The sequence below is a fragment of the Canis lupus genome, chromosome 13, assembly GCF_048164855.1.
Source record: "Canis lupus baileyi chromosome 13, mCanLup2.hap1, whole genome shotgun sequence".
Lineage (NCBI taxonomy): Eukaryota > Metazoa > Chordata > Mammalia > Carnivora > Canidae > Canis > Canis lupus.
This window is the reverse complement of record NC_132850.1, coordinates 39,591,357-39,615,514: the sequence shown is the minus strand read 5'-3', so window position 1 is coordinate 39,615,514 and position 24,158 is coordinate 39,591,357. Positions and strand designations below refer to the sequence as shown.

General features: G+C 40.8%; 2 protein-coding genes across 18 annotated transcripts in view; both read left to right on the top strand.

The window, feature by feature from the left end:
• Positions 1-1,906, top strand: part of LOC140603224 (cytosolic purine 5'-nucleotidase-like) — a 36,105-nt gene extending 34,199 nt beyond the window's left edge. Inside the window, 2 exon segments of the mRNA XM_072773862.1 lie at positions 103-651; positions 654-1,906. Of these exon segments, the coding sequence (XP_072629963.1) occupies positions 103-651; positions 654-751 (647 nt within the window). The 3' untranslated portion in view covers positions 752-1,906.
• The window catches only part of ANKS1B (ankyrin repeat and sterile alpha motif domain containing 1B), a 1,043,873-nt gene that overhangs the window by 842,344 nt on the left and 177,371 nt on the right, over positions 1-24,158 (top strand). The window lies entirely within an intron of this gene.

Genomic DNA, 24,158 nt, shown 5'->3' with positions numbered 1-24,158 from the left:
CACACAGAGAGAGAGAGAGAGAGGCAGAGACACAGGCAGAGGGAGAAGCAGGCTCCATGCACTGGGAGCCCGACGTGGGATTCGATCCCGGGTCTTTTGGAGGCATTTTAAAATCAAAGAAACGGCAAGGGTGGCAAACTTTCTTGGTGATTCCTGAACTTGCACAGGAGCTGCATGTCTGGACTGTTAAGAGTGCACTTTTTGAAAAGATTCAGAGCTTGGATATTTTCTTGGGTGAACTCTACAAGCATCTTGACAGCAGCAGCAATGAGCGCCCAGACATTAGTTCCATTCAGAGACGTATTAAGAAAGTAACTCATGACATGGACATGTGCTATGGGATGATGGGAAGCCAGTTTCGCAGTGGCTCCCGACAGACCCTCTTTGCCAGTCAGGTGATGCAATATGCTGATCTCTATGCAGCATCTTTCATCAACCTGCTGTATTATCCATTCAGCTACCTCTTCAGAGATGCTCATGTCTTGATGCTTCATGAATCAACGGTGGAACACACACATGTAGATATCAATGAGATGGAGTCCCCTCTTGCCACCCGGAACTGCATATCAGTTGATTTCAAAGATACCGACTATAAGCAGCACCAGTTGACCCGGTCGATTAGTGAGATTAAACCCCCCAACCTCTTCTCACTGGCCCCCAGGAAATTACATACTGCCATGATGAAGATGATGATGAGGAAGAGGAACAGGAAGAAGAAAAAGGAGGAAAACCAAAACTGAGCATCCATTAAACAAGTCTGGCAGGACTCACAGGAGCAGAGAATAGTTTCTAGTGGTGGGTAGGGAGCTCCATCAAAGGTATATCTGGAAAGTTTCTGAAGACTTTAAAATATTTTAATCATAGAGAGATACTTCTTAGTTTTGTTTGGACTCTTTGCAGATGGTTCAAATTGTAATGGAGTCTGTATTGAAAGAAAGTAAGGGTAAAGCTGGGCTGAACTGCATGCAGATGGCTCCAAGGTAGCTTGTGACACTGTTTCCTTGTCTTGTTACATCCTCAGTATGTATTGGCTACACCAGGGGTGGTGAAGAGTCTCAGAGTGGAGCAAGGGTGATGGGAAGAGGTGATCCAAAAATGATGTTATGTTACAAATTGTGCTCTTACTCCAAAGTCCATCCTGAATTTTTCCGTGCATTACACAGTATTACATATCAGTGGAGAAATATATTGTTCCCATTATCAAATGTAGTCTGTTCAGGTCAGGGTTCCTTTTATGAGCTTTCAAGTGTCCTCTATGCCTGTGGGCAAACTAGGGGCTGCAGTGGCGTTGCACAAGGGTTTGCTTTGCTGAGGACTGGTCTGGAATGCACTGCTGTGATTCTGTTTTGAGGTAAAAGTCTTCATCTCTTCTTATATTTTTTGATAGCAGAGATGCTTATTATCCAAAAACCATCTTTTTCTCATCTGGGATGAATCTGTAGAAAGAATTTAAGCTGAAAGAGGACAAAGGAACAAGCTCTGTGAAAAGGAAAAAGGAGGAACCCCCTTCTTTCATTAGAGTATAACTGAGTGAACTTCTTAGTGTGGGCTAGTGTGGCTCATGCTCCCAGAGTCCCAGACTTCTCTGTCCTTTAGGGTGGATTGCTATAGTTCAAAGTCAAGCTTTAGAGGATGGGAAAATGGTGAAGTCAGAACCTTCCTAAAGCAGAGGGCACAATCAGTGTGAATAAATTCACTTCAGAATCCCAAGAGAAATCACTTCTTGTTGTTTTGAACAAGAATGGATCATTACTGTGTACTAAAGGTGCAGTCAGAGTGGCTACAGCAGTTCCAACATAGTATAGACTTGTACTTTACCCTTCCTATATTCCTTCCATTCTTACTGGTGAACACAGATGGTAGATTTAGCTGCTCTAGAATTCAATAAAGTATAATATTTCTAAAATTAAAAAAAAGAAAAGAAAAAAGAAATAACTGACTTTTGCAATGTGCCAGGCACCGTGTTAGGTGCTTTATGATGAATCTGGTATGAATTAGGAGACTGGAATTCAGAAGAGTAAGACATCTTGCCTGAGGTTAGCAGGTAGAGTCAGACTATCCTAGGTAGTCGTTACAAGTGAAGGCCTTGGAGGCAGGATCACTGTGGTATTCCCAGCATCTAGAACTATGCCTGGCCTGCGGGCACTCAATAAATACCTTTCAAATGACAGAATGAGCAAAATGAATCTGACTCCAGAGTCCATGTTATCATTCCATAGATATTACCGTGCAAACGACTGGCCTCGGAGGAAATGTCTAAATCTTGACTAAGGGGCTGTGGAAAAGTTAGGTACCTGCCACCCAGACTCTACCAGATAACAGGCAGGAGCACCCCCATCTTTAGCTTGACGCATGCCTGAAGCAATTACACGAGTCTGTGGCTCAGCTTTCTGAACAGAGATAGGGCAAAGGCAGGGAAGAAATTTGCAATTTCAGTAGTAAATCCCAGTCCTCAGTGTTGAGCTCTGAGTATGCCCATTCTCTGGCATTTAGCCTGTCTATTATACACAGCCAGCAAGATCACTAACGTGCAATAACGGAGACTGACCACCATGAAAACATAGCAAGGAAATTTCATACATCAGATCAATAGGAATCTAAATTAAGGCTTCAGGATTGATGCTTTTTTTCTTGTCCATTTATTATATATCATTCCTTTCTATACTATTAAATGTGCAATTTTTGTTGTAAAGTATAACCCCGAGTCATTAAGTCATTATAATTATTAAGCAAGGCACTCATAATCATCATCGAATCATAAGCCTCCATAATCAGAATAGTCCCGTATCTGACATGACTTTAATTTATAAAGTGTCTCACTGATAAATTTAAATGTTGTGACAAACTGATAATCAGCTACATGCAGATGTAACTATATTTTAAGTATTAACAGAACAGGCTTCTCTTTAAATAAATTAAAAATATTAACGGTGGCTGTGCTAGTTCTTCTGCACAGCAGATTGGTGTCCTTCACAAATTATTTAAGGTGTTAGCTTATAAATATATTCATAGGATTTTAGAACCCTGATTGACAATCACGGATGAAATATTATCTTTAAATATTGGGTATGATCCCAAAAGAAAAGACTGATCTGGTTAAAGTGTTTAGATGTGTGGATTTGTGTGTGCCAGGTGTGAGCAAATATGTGTGACCAAAAATGGCCTAGCAGCCATCATGGAGGGTTCACCCTATTGCACCAGCGTGGAGGCTGTGGTTTTTATCACAGTCAGAGTTACTTTATACATTCTTTAAAATGCTTCCACAGTGATAACTTGGTTGTTGATTACCTAATCAGCTAGACAAGGCAAGAAAGTACCAGGTATTCATTTTTAAAAAGCCATTCTAAGACATACCACCATGTACAGCCTACGAGTGAGTCAGAAAGGAAGGGAAGTAAGAGTTTTTAGGCTCTCTTACTGGAATACTTGGTTTCAGTACTGTCGCATATTTATAAAATATAGTTATTCCCCGATGAAGCTTTCCGAAATCACCTAAATGTGTATAGGTGTGCATTCAGAGAGAAGTGGGGAGGTGGAGAAACAGAGAAAGAGAGAAAGAAGAGAGAAGAGGCATAGATAGAATTTGAGGGGCAGAGTTTCTAGGATTTCTTAGCCTGATAAAATGCTCACTCCTGTATTAAAGCACCTCTTAGGTGATGGGTACAGACACATGAGGAAGGTTTTTACTTTTCTTGGTACTCATCCTCATTACCTACCTCCTCCTCCATCTATTTACACATTTCTGAATCCCTAGGTGTTTTCATTCCCAAGCGGTATACCTTCTGTAGGAACTACAGAGAAGAGCAGATCAGGAAGTCAGGGCAGCTGTGTATAATGCAGCCATGCTGCCATGTTTCTGTACGGTGGTTAACACTAAGTGATGGCTCAAAAGAGCCTTCAACTCCCATCTTTATCAGCCCCCCACCAAGCTAGCTCAAATATACGTATGTTAATTTAAGTAAAAATTGTGAGCTTGCTACACAAACTCAACTTTAAGACAAGTTCCCAGGCACCTTTACCAACGAGACCAGCACCCTTAAGATTTTACTATACAAATATTCTGGAACAGCCACTACATGTGTCATCCAGTGCATTTGGATTCAACTCACTCTGTGACAAGTGAACAATTACTTATCCCATTTGTGGAGCCCAAGGACAGAGGGACAAATCCAGAGAAAGGAAACTTTATTGCCTCTTAGAATCAAGAAGAAAATCCTATTCCTTGAACTGTAATCTCCTAGTATGATAGAAAACACAACATTCTGAACTGAACCTGGGATGTATTTAGAGACATCTTCACTTCCAGAGCTATTAAGTTATTCAGTACCTTTTGAGGAAGGAAACATTTTTAGAAGAAACAATGAGGTTAAGAAAAGTGCTAATACAAGGAAATGATGTGAGCTGAATCTTAAGAGGTGAGTTGGTGTTCTCTGAGTGGCAGTCAGGTGCAGGGAAGGGAAGGTAGTAATAAACTCAAGGCAGAGGGGTCAAGGTGCAAAGGCATGGTAATGGAGAAGGTGTGCTTCCATGAAAGCAGGAACTAAGTCGGCCACATCCAACATCGTATCCCCAGAGCTTAACACAGCTGCTGGTAACATAGGAAGCACTCTCCATACATTTGAACATTAAATGAACAAATCAATTAACTACCGGCAGGACAGTGTAGCTAATGGAGAGGAGTGATGTGTTGTGTGTGAAACAATAAATCTGAGAGAGACGTAGGGCCAGATTATGATCATTCCTGTAGACCAAGCTCTGAATATTCAGAAAGAAGGAGGAAAGACAGAAAGAAGGAGGCCTTTGGGAAATTTTTAAGTGGACAGGGGACATGACCACATTTGCATTTTAGAAAACCACTATGGGAGCTATGTAAAGGACTAATTAGAGACTGGGAAACCAAGTAAGAGAAGATTGACATAATCCAGGTATAGATGATGAAATCTAATTGGTTTTTTATTTTTTGTTTTTATTGAAGTTTGATTTGCCAACATATAGTATAACACCCAGTGCTCATCCCATCAAGTGTCCTCCTCAGCGCCTGTCCCTCAGTTACCCCATCCCCCCATCCACCTCCCCTCACACAATCCTTTGTTTGTTTCCCAGAGTTTTAGGAGTCTCTCATGGTTTGTCTCCTTCTCTAATTTTCCCCACTCAGTTCCCCTCTTTTCCCTTATGGTCCCTTTCACTATTTCTTATATTCCCCATATGAGTGAAATCATATGATGATTGTCCTTCTCCGATTGACTTATTTCACTCAGCATAATACCCTCCAGTTCCATCCACTTTGAAGCAAATGGTGGGTATTTGTCGTTTCTAATGGCTGAGTAATATTCCATTGTATGTGTGGATCACATCTTCTTTATCCATTCATCTGTCGCTGGACATCTGGGCTCCTTCCACAGTTTGGCTACTGTGGACAGTGCTACTATGAACATTGGGGTGCAGGTGTCCCAGTGTTTCACTACATCTGCATCTTTGGAGTAAATCCCCAGCAGTGCAATTGTTGGGTCATAGGGCAATTCTACTTTTAACTTTTTGAGGAACCTCCACACAGTCTTCCAGAGTGGCTGTACCAGTTTGCATTCCCACCAACAGTGCAAGAGGGTTCCCTTTCCTCCACATCCTCTCTAACATTTGTTGTCTCCTGTCTTGTTAATTTTAGCCATTCTCACTGGTGTGAGGTGGTATCCCATTGTGGTTTTTATTTGTATTTCCCTGATGGCCAGTGATGTGGAGCGTTTTTCATGTGCTTGTTGGCCATATCTATGTCTTCTTTGGTGAAATTTCTGTTCATGTCTTCTGCGCATTTCATGATTGGATTGTTTGTTTCTTGGGTGTTGAGTTTCATAAGTTCTTTATAGATCTTGGATACTAGCCCTTTATCTCCTATGTCATTTGCAAATATCTTCTCCCACTCTGTAGTTTGTCAGTTTTGTTGATTGTTTCCTTTGCTGTACAGAAGCTTTTTATCCTGATGAAGTCCCAATAGTTATTTTTGCTTTGGTTTCTTTTGCCTTCATAGATGCATCTTGCAAAAAGTTGCTGTTGCCAAGTTCAAAAAGGGTGTTGGCTGTGTCCTCCTCTAGGATTTTGATGGATTGCTGTCTCACATTTAGATCTTTCATCCATTTTGAGTTTATCTTTGTGTATGGTGTAAGAGAATGATCCAGTTTCATCCTTCTGCATGTGGCTGTCCAATTTTCCCAACACCATTTATGAAATAGACTCTCCTTTTTCCAGTGGATATTCTTTCCTGCTTTGTTGAATATTAGTTGACAATAGGGATGAGGGCCCATTTCTGTGTTCTCTATTCTGTTCCATTGATGAAAACCAGCCTCAAAGAGCAACAGTAAAGACAGGAGAGATGGATTCTAGAGACAACATGAAGGCAGGATTAATAAGGTTTGGTGACCAGCAGACATGGGCATGAGGAAATGGAAGGGATGCTTGAGTGTCTGGAGGTACTGTTCACTACACTCAAAAAAGAGGGAGACCAGGTTTGGGAGAAAGAAAATGAGTTTCATTTTAGACATGTTGAGGGATTGAAGGAACATCAGAGGGGAGATGACCAGCAGGTGGTCAGGAATTCTGTCAGGTCTGGGAGGGGGAAATGTTGATTCATGTCTAAGAGAGCATTAACCACTGACTGAGATCCTGCTTATTCATTCACTCCACAAATATCTAGCTGCCTCCTCAACATCTTCACTTATCTAAAACATACATCAAATTCAACATGGCTCAAACTAAATTCCTTTCTTTTAAAGATTTTATTTATTTATTCATGAGAGACACAGAGAGCGAGAGAGGCAGAGACACAGGCAGAGGGAGAAGCACGCTCTATGCAGGGAGCCTGATGCGGGACTCGATCCTGAGACTCCAGGATCACACCCCAGGCCAAAGGCAGGTGCTAAACCCGCTGAGCCACTCAGGGGTCCCTAAATTCCTGATATTCTCTGGAAAACTTCACTAGCAGCCATAGCCATCCCCGTATCTCATTTGAGGGAAACTGCATCTTCCTTGTTGCTCAGGCCAAAAATCATGAATGCCTGTGTCCTCGATGTCTCTCTGCCTCTCATAACTCCAATTCCAATGCCAGCACATCCTGTTGGATGTACCCTCAGCACATATCCAGAAACGTGGAGCCTCCTCACCTCATCCACTGCGGCTCCTCTGATACAATCCACCATTATCTCTGGTCCATATTACTGCAGTGGCCTCTCAACTGGTCTCCTGACTCCACCTTCTCCCTCTCAGGCTTTTCTCACTGTAGCCGCCAGAGAGATCCTATTAAGATAGAAGACCTGACTTCATCTCTCCTGCTACTCTCCCCCCAAGCTCCTTGGATTCCAAACCCAAGAGGCCTTTCTCACTGTTCCCAGTTCATAGCAGCATTCGCCTACCTCTTGCATTCTGTTCCGAAGGATACTCCTTCCCAAGGTAGCTACATCTTTCATCTTCTTCTCATCCTTCCATAAATCTCACTTTCTTTTGGGGAGTCTCCTTTAACTCCTTATTTAAAAGTATGCTTCCCCAACATCTTTCCCTGATTTTTACCTACAGTACCTATAGTGATTCTGTATTTCATTTATTTTATATATTGTCTTTTTGTTCCATCAGAATGCAGAGAAGTTCCATGAAGAGAAGGATTTTTACTTTGATGAGTAATTTTCCCCCGGAATATATGATAGCACTTGACTAGAATATTCTATTCTACAGGTAGAATATCTCCATATTACATCTCAATCAGTCAATAAATAGTTGCTGGAAGGAAGGAAGGATAGACTGAAGCTGTATGTGCTAGGCATTGTTTTAATTATGGACAGAATTATAATATACATGTCCCTGCCCTCCTTGCAGTCTTTTGGCAGAAACAAGAAACATTCCCATGCAAAAAGTTAAGGAACTGTACAAATGCATGCTGGAGGCATCTATAATACTATTGTGTTCTTTAGGCTCTTATGAACTTACATCTGTGAAAGACTAGAGTGACACCCTCTGTTCTCAGATTTCTGTTTGCTCCACTTAAGGACAACATTGGCCACAAGGCAGACATTTCTTTACTAAGCTCAGCAAAACCTCGTATGTTTTTCAGACATAAAATAAAATTGTGAAATAGCATGTACCATCAAGCTACATATACACCACTTTGTTCTATAGTCATTTATCTTACCTTCTTTTTGTTTGATGGACTTGTTAGAGGAAAGCACTTTGTCAGGTGAATATTGAGACATTTATAATTGAACAGTTCTTTTTATTTGGGTCTCCCTTTAAATCCTTGTCAGTTGAATATAAGAGACTCTTCGCATAAGATTCCTGCATTTCATTCCTGCTTCTACTTTCAACCTTCATATTTCTCATCTTTAGTCCTCAAAAATTGAAATATGGTAGCAATTGAGTAAAAACAAAGCAGCAGATCTCTGGTTTGGAGAGTCTGTCAGTTTATCTGTTGTATAAAGTATGGTGATAAATGTACATTCTTAAGTACATGACAGTAACTGTATAGTAAACGTACACTGTGGTAAGAAACATCCAGCAGAGGCCTAGATTTAATCTCTATAATGTATTCATGTAATAAGTTATTCATTCATTTATTAATTCAAATCTGTAAATATTTATTCACTATGTGCCACTGATGGGCAAGGTGCTATTGATGAATGAATGACTAAGACATAGCTGTCTAGGTGGCAAGAAAGACATTGCACAGCTGAATACAAAGAGAAAGCTGTCTTAATGGGAGGTGCCCAAGGTGCAATAGGGATACAAAGAGATCGTCACATGAGAGACCTGTTACTGCTTTCTTTGCCAACTAAAGGTGGAAAGAACTGATCTTCTCTTCATGGAAACAACAGCCAAAGGTTATTTCACTTTCTATGAGTTTTGTGTTTTTTTCCCTTCTTAATAGGACAACCAAGGAAAGGACATCAAAATTTATTTATTAAGCACGATCTTTGCCATGAAATTGTGTTTGAGAGAGATGCAAAAAAGAAACAAAACAGGTTTATAGACTTCAAGGATCTTGAGAAGTACAGATAAGTATATCAATCAATGTATAATTAAGTATTGTTTACATGTCTTAGTGGAGTAGATCAGGGTCTCTCAACCTTCACAAATCCCTTCAGGCATCTTGCTATAAAGGACAGATTAAAATTCAGCAGGTCTGAGGTGAGGCCTTGAGATTCTATGGCTCCAACCATCTCCCAGCGAGTGTCAATGCTGCTCATCATTTGACAACACATTTAGTGACAAAGATAGAAACAAAAAAGGGCCCAACAACTTTCGAGATGCGGACTTAAATATCTAGGAAAATACATCTCAAAAAAAATGAGACAGGAGTCAGGCCCTGAATGAAAAGGATCAGAAGAAACAGACTGGAGGAAAAAAAGAAGTAAACTGAGTAACCAAAGCAAAACAGTGGAAGATACATTCTGGGAGAGTGAACAGAAGACTTTTCACAGGGCAAAGAATTCCTATGGGGGAGTATTAGACAATACAGATGGGATGATCAGTTGGATCATACTGTGGGAAGGTTTTGTCTGCCAAGCTGCAGACTAAGGGATTTATCCTATGATCAAATGGACACCAATGGAATTTGGAGGTGGGAGGAGAGTAACATAATTCACTTTACATTTTAAAAACATTAATCAGGTAAGTATTATTACTCTAGTTTAAGGATGAGGCAGCAGATGCACTGGCTTAGAAATACAGTGATGGAAATAGAAAGAAAAGAATCTGTGCAAGGTGAGAGGCTCTAAAGAAAGATGCAATCTTTGCCAAAAAGCCTCTAGATCCTCCAGTGGACATGGTAAACACTTTAAAGGAAGAATTGATAAGACTCAACAAATAAACTACGAAGAATGAAGAAGTTGAAGACCACAATGACTCAAACCTCAATAATAGAATGGCCATTAAAACAAATGATTGAAAAGAGGCTAAGTTTGGTGAAGGAATAGATGAGTTTGGATTTAGCTATTGGAAGTTTAAAGTGATAGCAGAACTCCACACGGAGACTTCCAGCAAACTGTTATTACCCTGAGGTGGAGATCGGGGGAGTAGTTATCACTACAGACAAAGACACTGGAAAAGTCAGAAGTGGTGATGATGAAAACAGTGAGGCAAGGGTAGGCCCCCAAGACACACACTGGAGAGGGCTGAAAGCAGAGGGCCAAAGACTAGACTTACAGGTATGTCCTTATTTAAGGAACAGAAAGACAAATGAAAAAAAATTTTGTCTTTGAAATTTTTCAAAGACAAAAAAAATTTTTTTTCAATAGTCCATTATCAGGGTAGTGTCTACACTGAACCATACCTTTTGACCCATAGGACTGTTGACTTTGGGAATGTCTGAATACATTTGTATTCCCTTCTTGGCAGAGTCAATGCTAGGCTTTTCCTGATGTGTTTTCAGAAGGCATGAGATCTAGCCCATTTTATATCCTAGCCACCCTGTGGCCTCGTCACCAGTCAAAAGGGATAAAAATACTACAGTACTCCCAGGTGTTATTTAAAAAATGAAATTAAGAAAATTTTTAAATCATAAATTTCAATGAAGCCTTCTCAAACTCATGAAGAGTAAATGTAATTTATATGCCATCCTCAAGCTATGCTCAACTTAGATTACCAGGAGAAAAGACAAACAGATTTATTTTCCTAACTTAAAGTAACCACATCGAGGTTTTTAAATCGTATTCACCAGATTTTATCGAGGGCTTGTGGTATGCTCAGTACTGTGACGGCAGCACACCAGATACAGAGTTAAAATCAGCATGAGGCCTGATTCGGATCTGGTAAGAAAGAAGAGAAACAGAAGTCGCGAATGATAAAACATGAATCAATATGTTACAAATGCCATAAGACCTAAGTGAACCCAGTCCAAGTGATGCTAAATTTCTGGCTAAGGGAGAGAGGAAGAAGGCCCTGAATTAGGGTAAAACTGTGACAGATGGAGAGGAAAGGAAGGGCATCCCATGCAGGCCCAGGGGGAAGAAAGCACAGACAGGGCTTGGACAATGGCAGGGAGCACAGTTAGCCTGGAACATGGAACAATTAGGGGAGCAGCAGGAGACAGATTGTGAAGGGCACAGATGCCAGGCCAAGGAGTCGGGACTTTGTTCTGTGGACAGTAAAGCATGATGAGGGCAACAAAGGACCTAGAACAAAGTAACACAATGGGAACCCTACTTAAGGTGGTTCAGCAAAAAGGGTGGGCTTTAGGGGACAAAGAATGGAGATAGTAGGATGAGCAAAATAGACGGATATTTCTAAGTTGCTCATTAAAGCAGAGGACAGCAGTATTCTATGAAAACCACTACAGGCATCTCCTTCCCCCGAAAATTAATTTCAACAGGAACACGGAATTCACCCCGCTCTTTTCCTAATAATCTGTGTTTTAGAGTTGAATATGAAGTTCCAAAATAGATACACTGGGCATGGAAGCCAGGAAGACTGGCCAGGACAGAAAGCCACATGCCAGCTCCAGGGAGTCAGGGCAGAAAGGTGAGGGGTAGCGCAGCAGAAGCGGTGATTCTCACCTGCTGGGGACCGTAGGTTCCTTGGAGACTGCACATAGTTCATATACATGTGAAATCCTGCATGCAGTTTCAGGGGTTCCTGGATCCCTTGAGCTCTATACATGGGCACCAGACACTCATATTAAGAAATCTCTGAGCTGGAAAAGACAAAATTAAGGATGCCCCAGAAGCACCATGAGAAGGGGCATCTAAAAACCCACAATTACAGAAGTTGAGATTACCTACCCCAGATGTTTCCAGTGAGGCTCCCTGCTACAATCACCTGGGGTTATTCCCATGGCACAGTCAGACCTTTTGGAGGGATTCGAAAATCTGAAATTTTAACTGAGGTCATTTTGAAATCTCTAATCTAGTTTCTGTGGGCTATAAACCCTTTGTAGGCAGATGGAGCACTCTGCTGTTTCTAAAGACCTTAGTAGAGATCTTTTGATATGTCACTATGGGGCAGAACACTGTGGCGCTGAACCACTTAAACCTGACCTTCTCAGTGCAGCTTCATTTGTGACTTTCACTTCATCTCTCACACAACGTGGCCGTGGTGCCCTCTTAGAAGACAACCATTACTTCCTTCAGCCTTTCCCACTCCCAACCTTCCCACTGTGCTTGTAGTTATAGTTTCCAGCCCCATCATCATCATCATCATCATCATCATCATCATGGCTCTTGACTTCTCAGGGCTTACTGCTAATCTCAGCATCCTAGAGGCTATCTCTTGAGAACGAGGCATTCTGGAGTCTCTACTGGATACCCTCCTCCAATTCCAGGGTGACTCATTCAGAAAGCCCCAGGGATCAGGAAATAGGTAGATTCCCTTAACTGACCCTTGACCTCTACATTATTTCCCGCCCATTTCTCTGGCTCTGCGGAAGCAATGGAAATAGCTAAAGACCAAAGGGCTAAAGAATAAGAAGGCAGGCGATTTAAAGCAAGCCTCTGCTGTCCAGCATTCCTGGGGTATTTCGGGAAGAGACCCTATGGCAGAGTCGAGCTTTCTTATTCAGCAGCCAAGCTGAGCCACTTTGGAGTGCTGGGGACCAAGAAGGCTCACCACAACCTCAAAGAGTCAAAAGTGAAAATGTGAGGATCGAGCAAATTCCTTGACTTCGTACCTCCTAGCTTTGTGTTTTCTTGGGTAGGTGGGTGGGGTACCAGTGGCTAGCAGGGTCTGGTTTGTTTGGAACGGAAGAGTGCAGGTGGCTGCACCTAGGAAGCAGCAGACACCGAGAGGCACTGTCTTCACATGATTCCAAATGCTTTAGGTTTCCCAACCGCTTAAAAATGGCTCATGCTTGCACCTCAGCCTTCCAGAATATCATATATTATTCTGTTCCTGATGTAGAGGAAAGAGAAAGGATGGGAAGTCAGGCAAGTGAGTGACATGAGTCACTTACCATGTGCCTTTGTGTCTCTTACTTACTCTCCCAAGAGCTTCTTTTTTGTGTGGATTTTCTTTTGTTTGTTGTTTTGGTGAAATGGGCATAATTACCCCTCCCTTATCAGGTTGTTGTGGATCTTAATGTGATCCATGATACAAAGCATCTAGCAAAGTGTCTGGCTCAGAAGCAGCACTCAATGTCATTTCCGTGCCCATCCTCAGCTCCATCATCCAGATCACTGGTTCCTCAGTTTACATTGCAAGGTGCTAGGACTTAGAATCTACCCCTGAATATATCCATACCTACAAGTCCAGAGCATAATCCAACGATAAGAAGCTAGGTGATTCACTTAACCACTTAACACCTCAGTTTCTTCTCTTAAAATGATGGGTTTGTATGACCCCCCCCCCCCGCCCTGCCTCCAGCTCTTCCCCTCACTGGTTCTTCACGAGAGGTAAACCAACCCTATCTGAGTTATTACTGTGCAACACATGCGGCTACAGCTGTGTCCTAGGTTGAAACCACAGAAAACAGCCCACTAAAAATTAAAACAGAAGGGAAAGTATTTAAGGATAAACAGCAGGAGACCTAACCATTACAGCCGGGTAGAAAGATACAGAGAAGAGAGATAATGCTAAACTACTAAACTACAACTGAAGTGAAGGTGGAAATTACAGCAACAAAAGGCATTACCAGCCCAAAGGCTAACAGATCCTGTGATGTGAGACAAAATGTCATTTCCAAAGGTTTTTAATAATTGTGCTTCTGCAAGATTTGTAATTACAGACATGAATAATCCTCGGCATGTATCAGTTCTAAAGATAGAGGCTGTTATTCTGTTCCAGATGAAGAGCTAAAGAATAATCTCACACCGGTTGGTACATGACAAGGCAGTAACAACCAGACAATTAGGACAATGCATCAGCAGAATTGGAGTCGCAATACCCCGTATCCAGATGCTGAATCCATCAGCAAGGAAAGGACATCATCACCACATGAGTGTCAGAAGTCTCCAGATAAAAGGAAAGTGTATCACGCAAAGGATGAGGACATTACTGCACAGAGTAGACCAGTCACCACTTCGCTCCTACCTGAATAACTCTCAAAGGTGACAAAGGATAGTTTTATTTTTAAAAGGCAGCCAAGAAAAATATTTTTAAGTGAGGGGGATGGTGGATAGAAAATGTAGGGGCGCCTGCATGGCTTGATCGGTTAAGTGTCTGCCTTCAGCTCAGGTCACGATCCTGGGGTCCTGGGATGGAGCCCTGCGTCAGGCTTCCTGCTCAGCGGAGAGTCTGCTGCTCCCTCTCCCTCTGCCCCTCCCTGCAGGCTCGTACTTGCTCGCTCGCTCTCTTTCTCAAAGAAATCTTTTTTTTTAAATTTATTTTTAATGTAAATCCCTTAATGTTGAATTACTGGTTTGCCTGTGAACGCTGTTTTGTTGGGCTTCTCTATGGTTTATAACATTTACTGCTTATAGTAGGCGATCAGCAAACCAGATAAATTTAAGAGACAAGGAGTTAGATTGCTTTCAGGTGGAGTCATCCTTGGACCTGCTTTCTTTCTCTCGCATCCCACCTATACTTTGTCAGGAAATCTGTCGACCCTGCCTTCAAAGCATATCCAGGATGGAAACTACTTCTCAGTACCATCACCACCACCCAGAACTAGGACTGTGGGCTCCCTACACCTCTCCTTACCCCTCCGTAGTCTATTCCCCAAAATGGCAGCCAGAGTGATGGTTTCCACTCTTCTGCTCAAAACCCTTCAGTGGCTCCCCATTTCACTCGGAGCAAAAGACAAAATCCTTTTTCATTGGCCTGTAAGGCCCACAGGGCTTCCTCTTCATCTGCCCTCCTGTTCCTCACTGCCAACACAGCAGTCTTTCTTCTCCTACACTCCAGGAGGAAGCTCCCAACTTGAAAATTTTGCATTGACCATTGCTTCTGCCTGGAAGTTTCTTCCCTAAATATCCATCACACATTCTCACTTCACTTGAGAGTGTACTCACATTGCACTTTTTCAGTGAGATGAAACCTAACCACCCTTAAAATTACAGCTGGCTACTCCCATCTTTGATCTGCTGTTCCTGTGACTCCCTGGTTCCTTCATCTTTCTCTGCTTATCACCTTCTGACATCCTTATTGAGTTTCCTATTTTTTATCATTTGCTTTTTTGTCTCTTCATACTAGGGGGCAGGGACCTTTGTTTTGTTCTCCAGTATAAACCAAATGCCTAGAACAGTGTCTGGTACACAGTAGATGTTTATAATTATTTGGAAAATGAATGAGTAAATATAACAGAAAATCCAACTCAAACTGGCTTCAACCAAAAGGAAATACTGTCCCATATAACTGGAAGTTCAGAGGTGTGTGGGGACGTCAGGAGAAGCTCTGCTTCCCTGTGATTCTTCTAGGTCAGTTATTTCATCGGGCTGAAAACAAAATGGTTGCACAAGTTCTAGGACAAATTTGGGGTGGCCCAGGCCAGAGCAGGTGGACAGGATAGAGGATGACTCTTTGAGATTATCTTTTAAGAGTGAAGACACTTTAGCTAGAAGCCCCAGCAGACTTCTGCTAGCATCTGATTGGCCCAAATTGAACCAGTCTTTATTGTCAGGGGGATGATGTGCAATGCTTTGCCTCCCTGGGAAGAGGGATGGAAAAAGCAGAATGGATTTAGCTAAGACTAATCAAAACCCACCTCAACCACATGGTCACCTCACAATGGGGAAGAAGTGCGATAGATAGATAAACCTAGTGTCTACTTCTCAAAATTAACCAGATAAGACAAACAGGCAAACAGAAGGAATCGAGGAAAAGATTTGGTCAAAATAGAGATACTGGAACACTGAACATTCTGAAAGCATCTTAATTGATTTTACTGGTGGTGATGCTCTGAATTCAGTAGCATATGAGCTTAATGACATTTTGGACTTGCCTGGGAGTATTGGAAGTGTTTTCGTGAACTGCACAGAAGCCCTGCTCGTGTGTGACAGTCTCACGCCATCCCTGCTGATCCATATTCACACAGTAAATATGTTTAGGACTGAATATGAAACAAATTTGTTATTGATTCTGGTTTCACTGGAAACCAAATATTCTATACTCTTATAGTTTGTAGATGGAGAAAAGGTGACTGAAATATATAAACACTCTTCACTTGTTAAATGCATGATGTGGGATGAGATGGAGATGTATGGGAAGTAGAATATGAGATTTCTGCAGTTTTGCTTCTGCATAAAACACACAGAAAAGCTTATTACTCCTGCTGATTTCCAGTCAATGATCATTCCTCCTGGGATTTGGCAAGAGTCTATCTCTGCTATCTGTTGAAAAAAGTCATAGAGAATGGGAAAAACTTCTCTAATCAAATTGGAAAGCTAAACAGAATTTCTGAGGGAGGAGTGATTAAGAATAAAGTTTTAGACATAGTTTGTATGCACAATTTCAGGCAAACAGTGGGCAGATTATAACAGGATTATATCTATTCATACTGTGAGTGGGACTTCATGGAAATAATTTATTAGCAGATTCCTATACATAAACTCCCATGCAAGTGATACAGTGGAGATCTTAATCTCTTAAATCCATATAGCAAAAGAAGAATTTGAAATTTTTAACTCCAAAATTATTTCATTCTATTCTTTGGCTCTCTGGGTCATTTTGGAGTCTTTTGTTTGTTTGTTTTCTTATCAGTCAGAGGGAACAGAGTAAGGATAGGGACACAGTTTTTAAAATTGTTACTATATTTCTTAGATTGCAGGTATATATAAGTATATATGTATATATGTATGTGTATATATACTTATATATATATATATATACAGTTGTGTTAGACAAAATAATGGCCTCCAAAGATACATATGTCCTAATCCCCATATCCTGTAAGTATGTTAAGTAACATGACAAAAATGTATTAAAGTTGCAGATGGAAATAAGTCTGTTAAACAGTTGACTTTAAAATAAGGATATATTCAGGGCACCTGGGTGGCCCAGTCAGTTAAGCATTTGCCTTTCGCCCAGGTTATGATCCCGGGGTCCTGGGAGCCCCATGGCAGGTTCCCAGCTCAGCCGGCTTTTCCCTCTCCCTCTGCCCCTCCCTCCTGCTCATGCACCCACACACTCTTCCTCTCAAGTAAATAAATAAAATCTTTTTAAAAAATAAAATAAGGGGATTATTTTGGATTATCCCAGTGGTCCCAAAGTAATCACAAGGGTTCTTGAAAGTAAAAGAGAGTATAGGAAGAGGGAACCAGAGAGATGGCCCCATCAGCCTGAATTTGGTAGCTTTGGAGATGAAGGAAGATGGAGATAAGCCCAGGAAATCAGACAGCCTCTAAAGAAGGAAAGTGCAAGGGAATGTATTCCCCTCTAGAGCCTCCAGAATAGAATACACCTTGCTGACTCCTTGATTTTGCCCAGTAAAATCCATGTCAGACTTCTGAACTGCAGAACTGTTAGAAAATAAATTTGTGTTGTTTTAGGCCATTAATTGTGTAGTAACTTGTTACAGCAGCCATAGAAAACTAATACAGCTATCATTTTATAGAATCACATATTGCAAACAGAAAGGTATTGAAATAGCCTTGAGTCTGGAATGTTCTTAGATGCTTAACGAAATAGATTAAAAGTTGAACAGGATCCAGTCCAATCTGCCTTATCAAACCAGAGCACATTCCAGGAACTGAGCTTTGCTATCTGTTATGGACACTTCAAGAAAGTGTACTCCTCAATAATCACAAACCGGAAGACTGCTGAACAGAATGTACCACTGTGAGAATGTAAAAGGAAACAAGAATTTTATTTGCCTCTCATACAGAGGCAGATTCTTATTTCTACATTCTCTATTTGCCTGAATATAAGAAATATTTGCCTTCTTTTAAGACTATGAAGTTTCTTGATTTGAACTCTAGCATTTTGGGATGAGTTTTGGCATTGTTTCTGACATTGACTTCATATTTAAAGATAACTGATAGGGATCGTTACCTTTTGGGGTGCTTGATGCATAACCATTCCATGTATATTGAACAAACACTTATTTGTTCATCGCCCTAGGCAGTGGAGTACAATGGTGAATAGTCTACATTCAACCCTTGTCTTCCCATAACTTAAAGTCTAGTGGCGACTGCAGACTCTTACGAAGGTCATCACAACACAGTGGGAAGTGCTCTAATAAAAGGACGCTTTGCTGAAGGGCACCTAACCCAGTCTTGACAAAGAGGAGGTGGTGAATAGCTGAAGGCAAGGATTTTTAGAGAAAGCAGTCCCTTTGGCACTTCCTTCATCACATGGCTGATTTATGTTTGCAGAGCCAGGCCTTGTTCTTCTGTCTCTTTCTCCTGCTCAATTTGAATCCCTTGCTCACCCTGTTCTTGGCTGTAGCATGGCATATTGGCCATTCAGCACATGTTGTTAAGGAGGAATTCAGAACATTCTTCAAAATTATGGCTCAGTATGTTTTTTAAACTACCCTACAGGTGTAGCTTTGGCTTTTCATTCTGAAACTTGCTATGCCACAGCTGGCCAAAAATCCGTTTGCTATCCTTTCCCTATTTTTATATCTTGCCCATAACATTTTGCTAATTCCTAACACAATAAAAATGGTATTTATCTTTAGGTTAAATATTTTATTTTTCTAGGTATAAAATAATATGACTTCATTTTAGAAATCTGGGAAATTATAGAAAATAAAGAAATAGTATCTGTCACCATTTTTCTGTTGCCCTCAGTTTTTTTATACGATCAATCCTCATTATTCACAGATTCCATATTTGCGAATTCGCCTATTCAGTAAAACTTAATTGTAACCCCTGAACAAAACTCTCAGTGCTTTCTCAGTCAGTCAGGGGCCTGGGCACATGCCAAACAGCAAAAGTATTGAGACCCACCACACACATTCCCAGCTGGGGATGCTGAGGTTGGGCAGGGCGATGCTCTGCCTTGTTTCAGCTCTCAGGCTGTAAACTAGTATCCTTTTTGTAGTCTACTTAGTGCCATGGGTTGTTTTTTTTGTTTGTTTGTTTTTTTGCATTTTTGTGCTTTTTTTGGTGATTTAACTGTTTAAGATGTCCCCCTAACCCCCAGCATAGTGCCAAAGTGCCCTCTTGTGTTCCTAAGCACATGGAGAAAATATGTGTGTTAGATAAGTTTCGTTCACACATAAGTTACATTGCTGTTGGCTGTGAGCTCAGTGTTAATGAGTCAACAATATATATTAAATAAGGTGTCTTTAAACGTAAACCCACATAAAACAACGGTATATATTGATCAGTTGGCGGAATCATTGTGACCAGAGGTTGTCTTTTCCCTCAGAGCAGTAATTCAGTATTGGCTAACTCCGTATTCATAGGTATAGAACATAACTAGTGCAGATATTAAGAATCTACTGTATTTTCTTTATGCCAAAAAAGAAAAGAGAAACCATACCATATGTTTGTTTTTGTATCCTACCTTTTTTTTTCACTTAGCCTATATTCTGAACTCTTTTCAATGCTATTACATATTTTTAAGATATGATCTTAATAATGTATTCAACCAAATGGATCTCCTTGATTTAGTTTCCCTCTTGCTAGATGTTAGGTTATTTCCAAAGATCATTCTTAAACCTAACGATTTCATGTTTTTCTTTCATTCATTCATTCAATAAATATTTATTGAGTACCAACTATATTTCAGGCCTCATGCATAAGGATGCAAAAATAAACAGGACGGATATCTATCCTCAGGGGTCTCTGTCCTCCTGAAGCCTGTAATCAGTTGAGAGGGACAGATAATAAACATTTACACAAATAATTCATTAGAATAGTAATAAATGCTAGTAGGGACAAGGACAGAAAGCTACAAAAGCACACAAGAAAGCCTGATCTTGATGAGGGAATAGTTCTCTAATAAGTGACATTTTCAACTAACCCCTGAAAGAACTCAGGACCAAAATGTACTACACTCCTACATGAGAGGTAGAGGGAGAGGGTTTTTCTTCTCTCCTCCTCACCATCCCCACAGCACAAGCCAATGGTGCATCGGTAGACTTCACCCTCATGGGCACGTGACCACCAGGGTCAGTCACCCATCTGGGTGCCTACCCACACCCAGTACCACTCGATCGTCCACCCCCACCCCTAGAACAAAGAAGGGTAGGGAAAGCATCAGGCTAGGCTAAAGGGTATGTCTGCCTGGATGGGATCTGGTACAGCAGACCCCACAGGACTAGGCTGGCAGAAGAGGGATGTAGGTGTATAATGTGTGAACACATCAGTAGTATTCAAGTCAAGAACCAATTAACACCATTAGTTGACCTCATTCCACATCTTAAAGACAGCATTACTTGAAGAGGTTCAAGTGTCCGCTTTGCCAGAAAATGTTTTACACCATTTTCTTTGTGAATATTTCTCCAAGAAGTGTGTACACTGAACTCGAAGCAATGTGAACATCAAGGAATTGAGATGTGCAAAGCTTAATTATTTGAGGATTATTGGGGAGTATCAGCCTGAATTATGTCAAGCAGAATTTAAAAGAAATGCAACTTGTACTTTCATAAGTGTTGACATCAAGTCTTAACTACTAACTAGCCATTGCCACTAGAGGTCCCGCCTGCCCGACTTCAACAGATGAGCGTTCTTTTTAACTAGTCCCTGAGTGGTGTGATTTGTTAACACATACCACTTAAGTGCTTGGAAATACTTATTCTTTCAAAAAAGATTAACTGCAGTAATCTTTGGCGCACCACGAATTTGCTTAGCAAATTCTCTCAGCACAAAAGAAACTTCAGCTAAATCGTTATCAATTCAGAAGCAGAAATACCCAAATTAGTATGCAATGCAAAAAGTTAACTTCTATCCTGAAGGCCTTGACATCCAGAATGCAAATTAATGGTGACTTATTTACCAGCTATACACTGTGATTCTCTAAAAATACTACAATGACAAGATATGCATTAATCCTAATAAGGGGGATCCCTGGGTGGTGCAGCGGTTTGGCGCCTGCCTTTGGCCCAGAGCGTGATCCTGGAGACCCAGGATCGAATCCCACATCGGGCTCCCGGTGCATGGAGCCTGCTTCTCCCTCTGCCTATGTCTCTGCCTCTCTTTCTCTCTCTGTGACTATCATAAATAAATAAATAAAAATTAAAATATATATATATATATAAAAAATCCTAATAAGGTTCTCAAAAGCATCTTTACAGAAACTTCAAATTCCATACCCTCTGGGCTTGAATTAGCTAATGTTCACCTTAAGAGTGACAGTTGGAAGCCAATTTGGCACTTTACCCAGCTTTCTAACAGTCCTTAGGTGAAAAAGGGAAGAAAGATGTTAGTTACAAAATCAGCATCAGAGTTCATAAACATTTGCCTTTTTGTTTTCCGTGTAGTCTAGTTGAGATTCACTCTTTCCCAGAGTGTGTTAGAAAGAGGCCCCCACCACCACCACCACCACCACCACAACCTTCTCAGCAAGGTCTTCTCCACTCATTGCAAATGGCAAGCACACTTCCACTTTGCTCAATCCTTAGGTCTCCACGAAGAGCTCCATGTTCCGTAACCTCACAAAAGGTTCATCCCCTGCTGTGCCTTTGTCAGTATCTTTAGCTGTCCTTCCAAGACATTGTTCAGGTTCTGTGACATGATCTATTCTTAGTGAACCCATGCTGGGGAGTCTTAAACCCTCACATTTTCATCCAAGTGACTCCATAGTTTGGCCTAAGTATAAATAACTGCAATTTGTATGTGTTTTCCCCACCAAGGATGGATTTTAACCTTTGCATTTGTAGGAAAAGCACTTATTCTGTCTCAGGTTTTCCTGAGCCCCTTTCTTTTTCTATCCATGACACTTGAAGCAGTGGTTCTCAGCCCTAGCTGCACATGAAAATCACCTGGGGAGCTTTTAAAAAGCACAGATACCTGGACTTCATCCCATATCAACTGAATCAAAATTCCTGTGATTAGGGCATTGGTATTTGTTATAGCTCCTAGGTGAAATATCCAGCTAGGGTTGAGAACCAGTGCCCATAAGTCAGTTAGGATTGTTTTGCTCACATAACTTGATTGAAGTGATCAAAGATTTTTAAGAAAGGTATCCCATTGAAATCCATGAGAATTCAATATATGTTAATAATGTCACTTTATGTTTTCTGGAAATTTTAACATTTTATAGTGCTCTCACAACTCATTTGCTGTTTGCATAGCCAATCAATATTTATGAAATACATATCAGGGACCATGCTAAGTGCTAAAACAAAGAAGATGAAGAAACCATGATTCTTACCCTTCAGAGACAAGTGAATGAAATCAAAGATATGCTTCCAGACTAATTGCAGGTGCCATCTATAGAGTATAATAGAAGTCCAAGGAAGGAGTCATCTAATATACCTGGGAGGTTTGGGAAATGACTCATGCAGGTGATTACTCCTTTGCTGAGTCCTAAAAGATGAGTAGGGGGTCTCCAAGTGGAAGGCAGGGGGCCGAGAGAGATTTCAGGAATTTCAGGCATAGGAAGTAGTATAAGCAAAGACAATGAAGCTATGAACATACTGACATATTTGGTTAATTAGGTAGCAGGGGAGGCAGGGGCAAGAAATAGGTCTAGAGAGTTCACAGGGAACTTAATTCTACACTAAAGAATTTGAACTTACTCTTGGAGGCCACTGGCCTGCCAACATATTTTTTTAAAGATTTTATTTTTTTATTCATGAAAGACACAGAGAGAGAGAGAGAGAAAGAGAGGCAGAGACACAGGCAGAGAGAGAATCAGGCTCCCTGCAGGGAGCCCCATGCAGGACTCGATCCCAGGACCCCAGGATCATGACCTAAGCCAAAGGGAGATGCTCAACCACTGAGCCACCCAGGCATCCCCCACCAACACTTTTATCACACACCAACATTTTGTAACACATACATTGTTGGAAGTTTAGCAAAACTTCCAACATATGTTTGTTTATTTATAATTTACCTATATGTAATGCTATGTTAATTACAAAACATATACCAAAGATAGAAATTTTTTAAAGGCCAATATTAAAAATAACTATAAATGGAAGTTCTGATATTGTCCTCCTTCACTCCAGTGAATCACCTTGCACATCCCTGGAGTATATACACCCCACTTTGAGATCACTACAACAGACAGGGAGAGTAAGCAGGTGTGACTTGATCTATACTTCACAGAACATGTGAGGTGGATAGGGCCAAAAAAAAAAAAAAAGGAAAACTAAGCCCCAGAGACATAGAAGGACTTGTCAAGGTCATGCAACTAGTTACAGCATAAAGGATGAGGACTCACACTGAAGATCCAGGCCAACATTCCTCCTATTACCTCACATTACCTACCTGAGCTGTACTCCTCACCACAATTTCTGTGAAGCCAAGAGCCTTGGGACATGGTATAGCTGTGTATTCAATGATGTGATCCTTCCTTGTCTTTCCAGAACCTGAGAGATTCTGACAAAGGAATCACAAAACACCATTGGATGAGGCTGAATTAGTACCATTCTATCAAGATCTAGGAAGGGAGTCATTTATCTGAATGAATGAGGAATAGAATGGTCTTATTAACAAAGAGCTACCAGGTACATGAAAGAATAAATTATCAACATTTAAAGAAGGCAACATGGCATGACAGGTGGAGAGAACACTGGCTTTCGAGTAAGGGGTCTGAGTTCTAATCCTAACTCTGCTACTTAATATGCCTTGCGTGAGCTTGGTCAACCTGCTTAATCTTACTCACCCCTGAGGGGCTGAATAATTTCTACCCCTAAGACTGATGTGAATATCAAATAAACTTTCAATAGCTGTTCTTTTTCCTCCCCTTGCTCAACAAATAGAATACCGTAATTGGACTAACCATTAAAATTGGACTGAACATTGAATATAATTCCATCCAGCTCAGGCCATGCAGAATGCATTTTAGGAAATTCTATTAAATTCTATTATTATAAATTAAAGAAATGCTCACTTCTTGTTGGAAAGACTATTGACTCAACTAGTTTTTTTTTCTATATAAAACAATAGCTACCATTTACTGAAGGCCTACTAGATTCCAGGAAGGAATTAGTAGTCTACATATAATATTATGTAGTAGTAGTCTTCATTAGTAGTCTACATATATAATATTTAATTTTCACAGCACAACTTGCAGCAAGTATTATTGTCTTTGTTTTATAAATGAAGTTAATTGGTAGAGGCCCCCAACTAGAATCCAGTCCTGTTTGTTCCAAATATTCTCCATTAATTTTCACATTAGGCTAAAGAGTATGGATC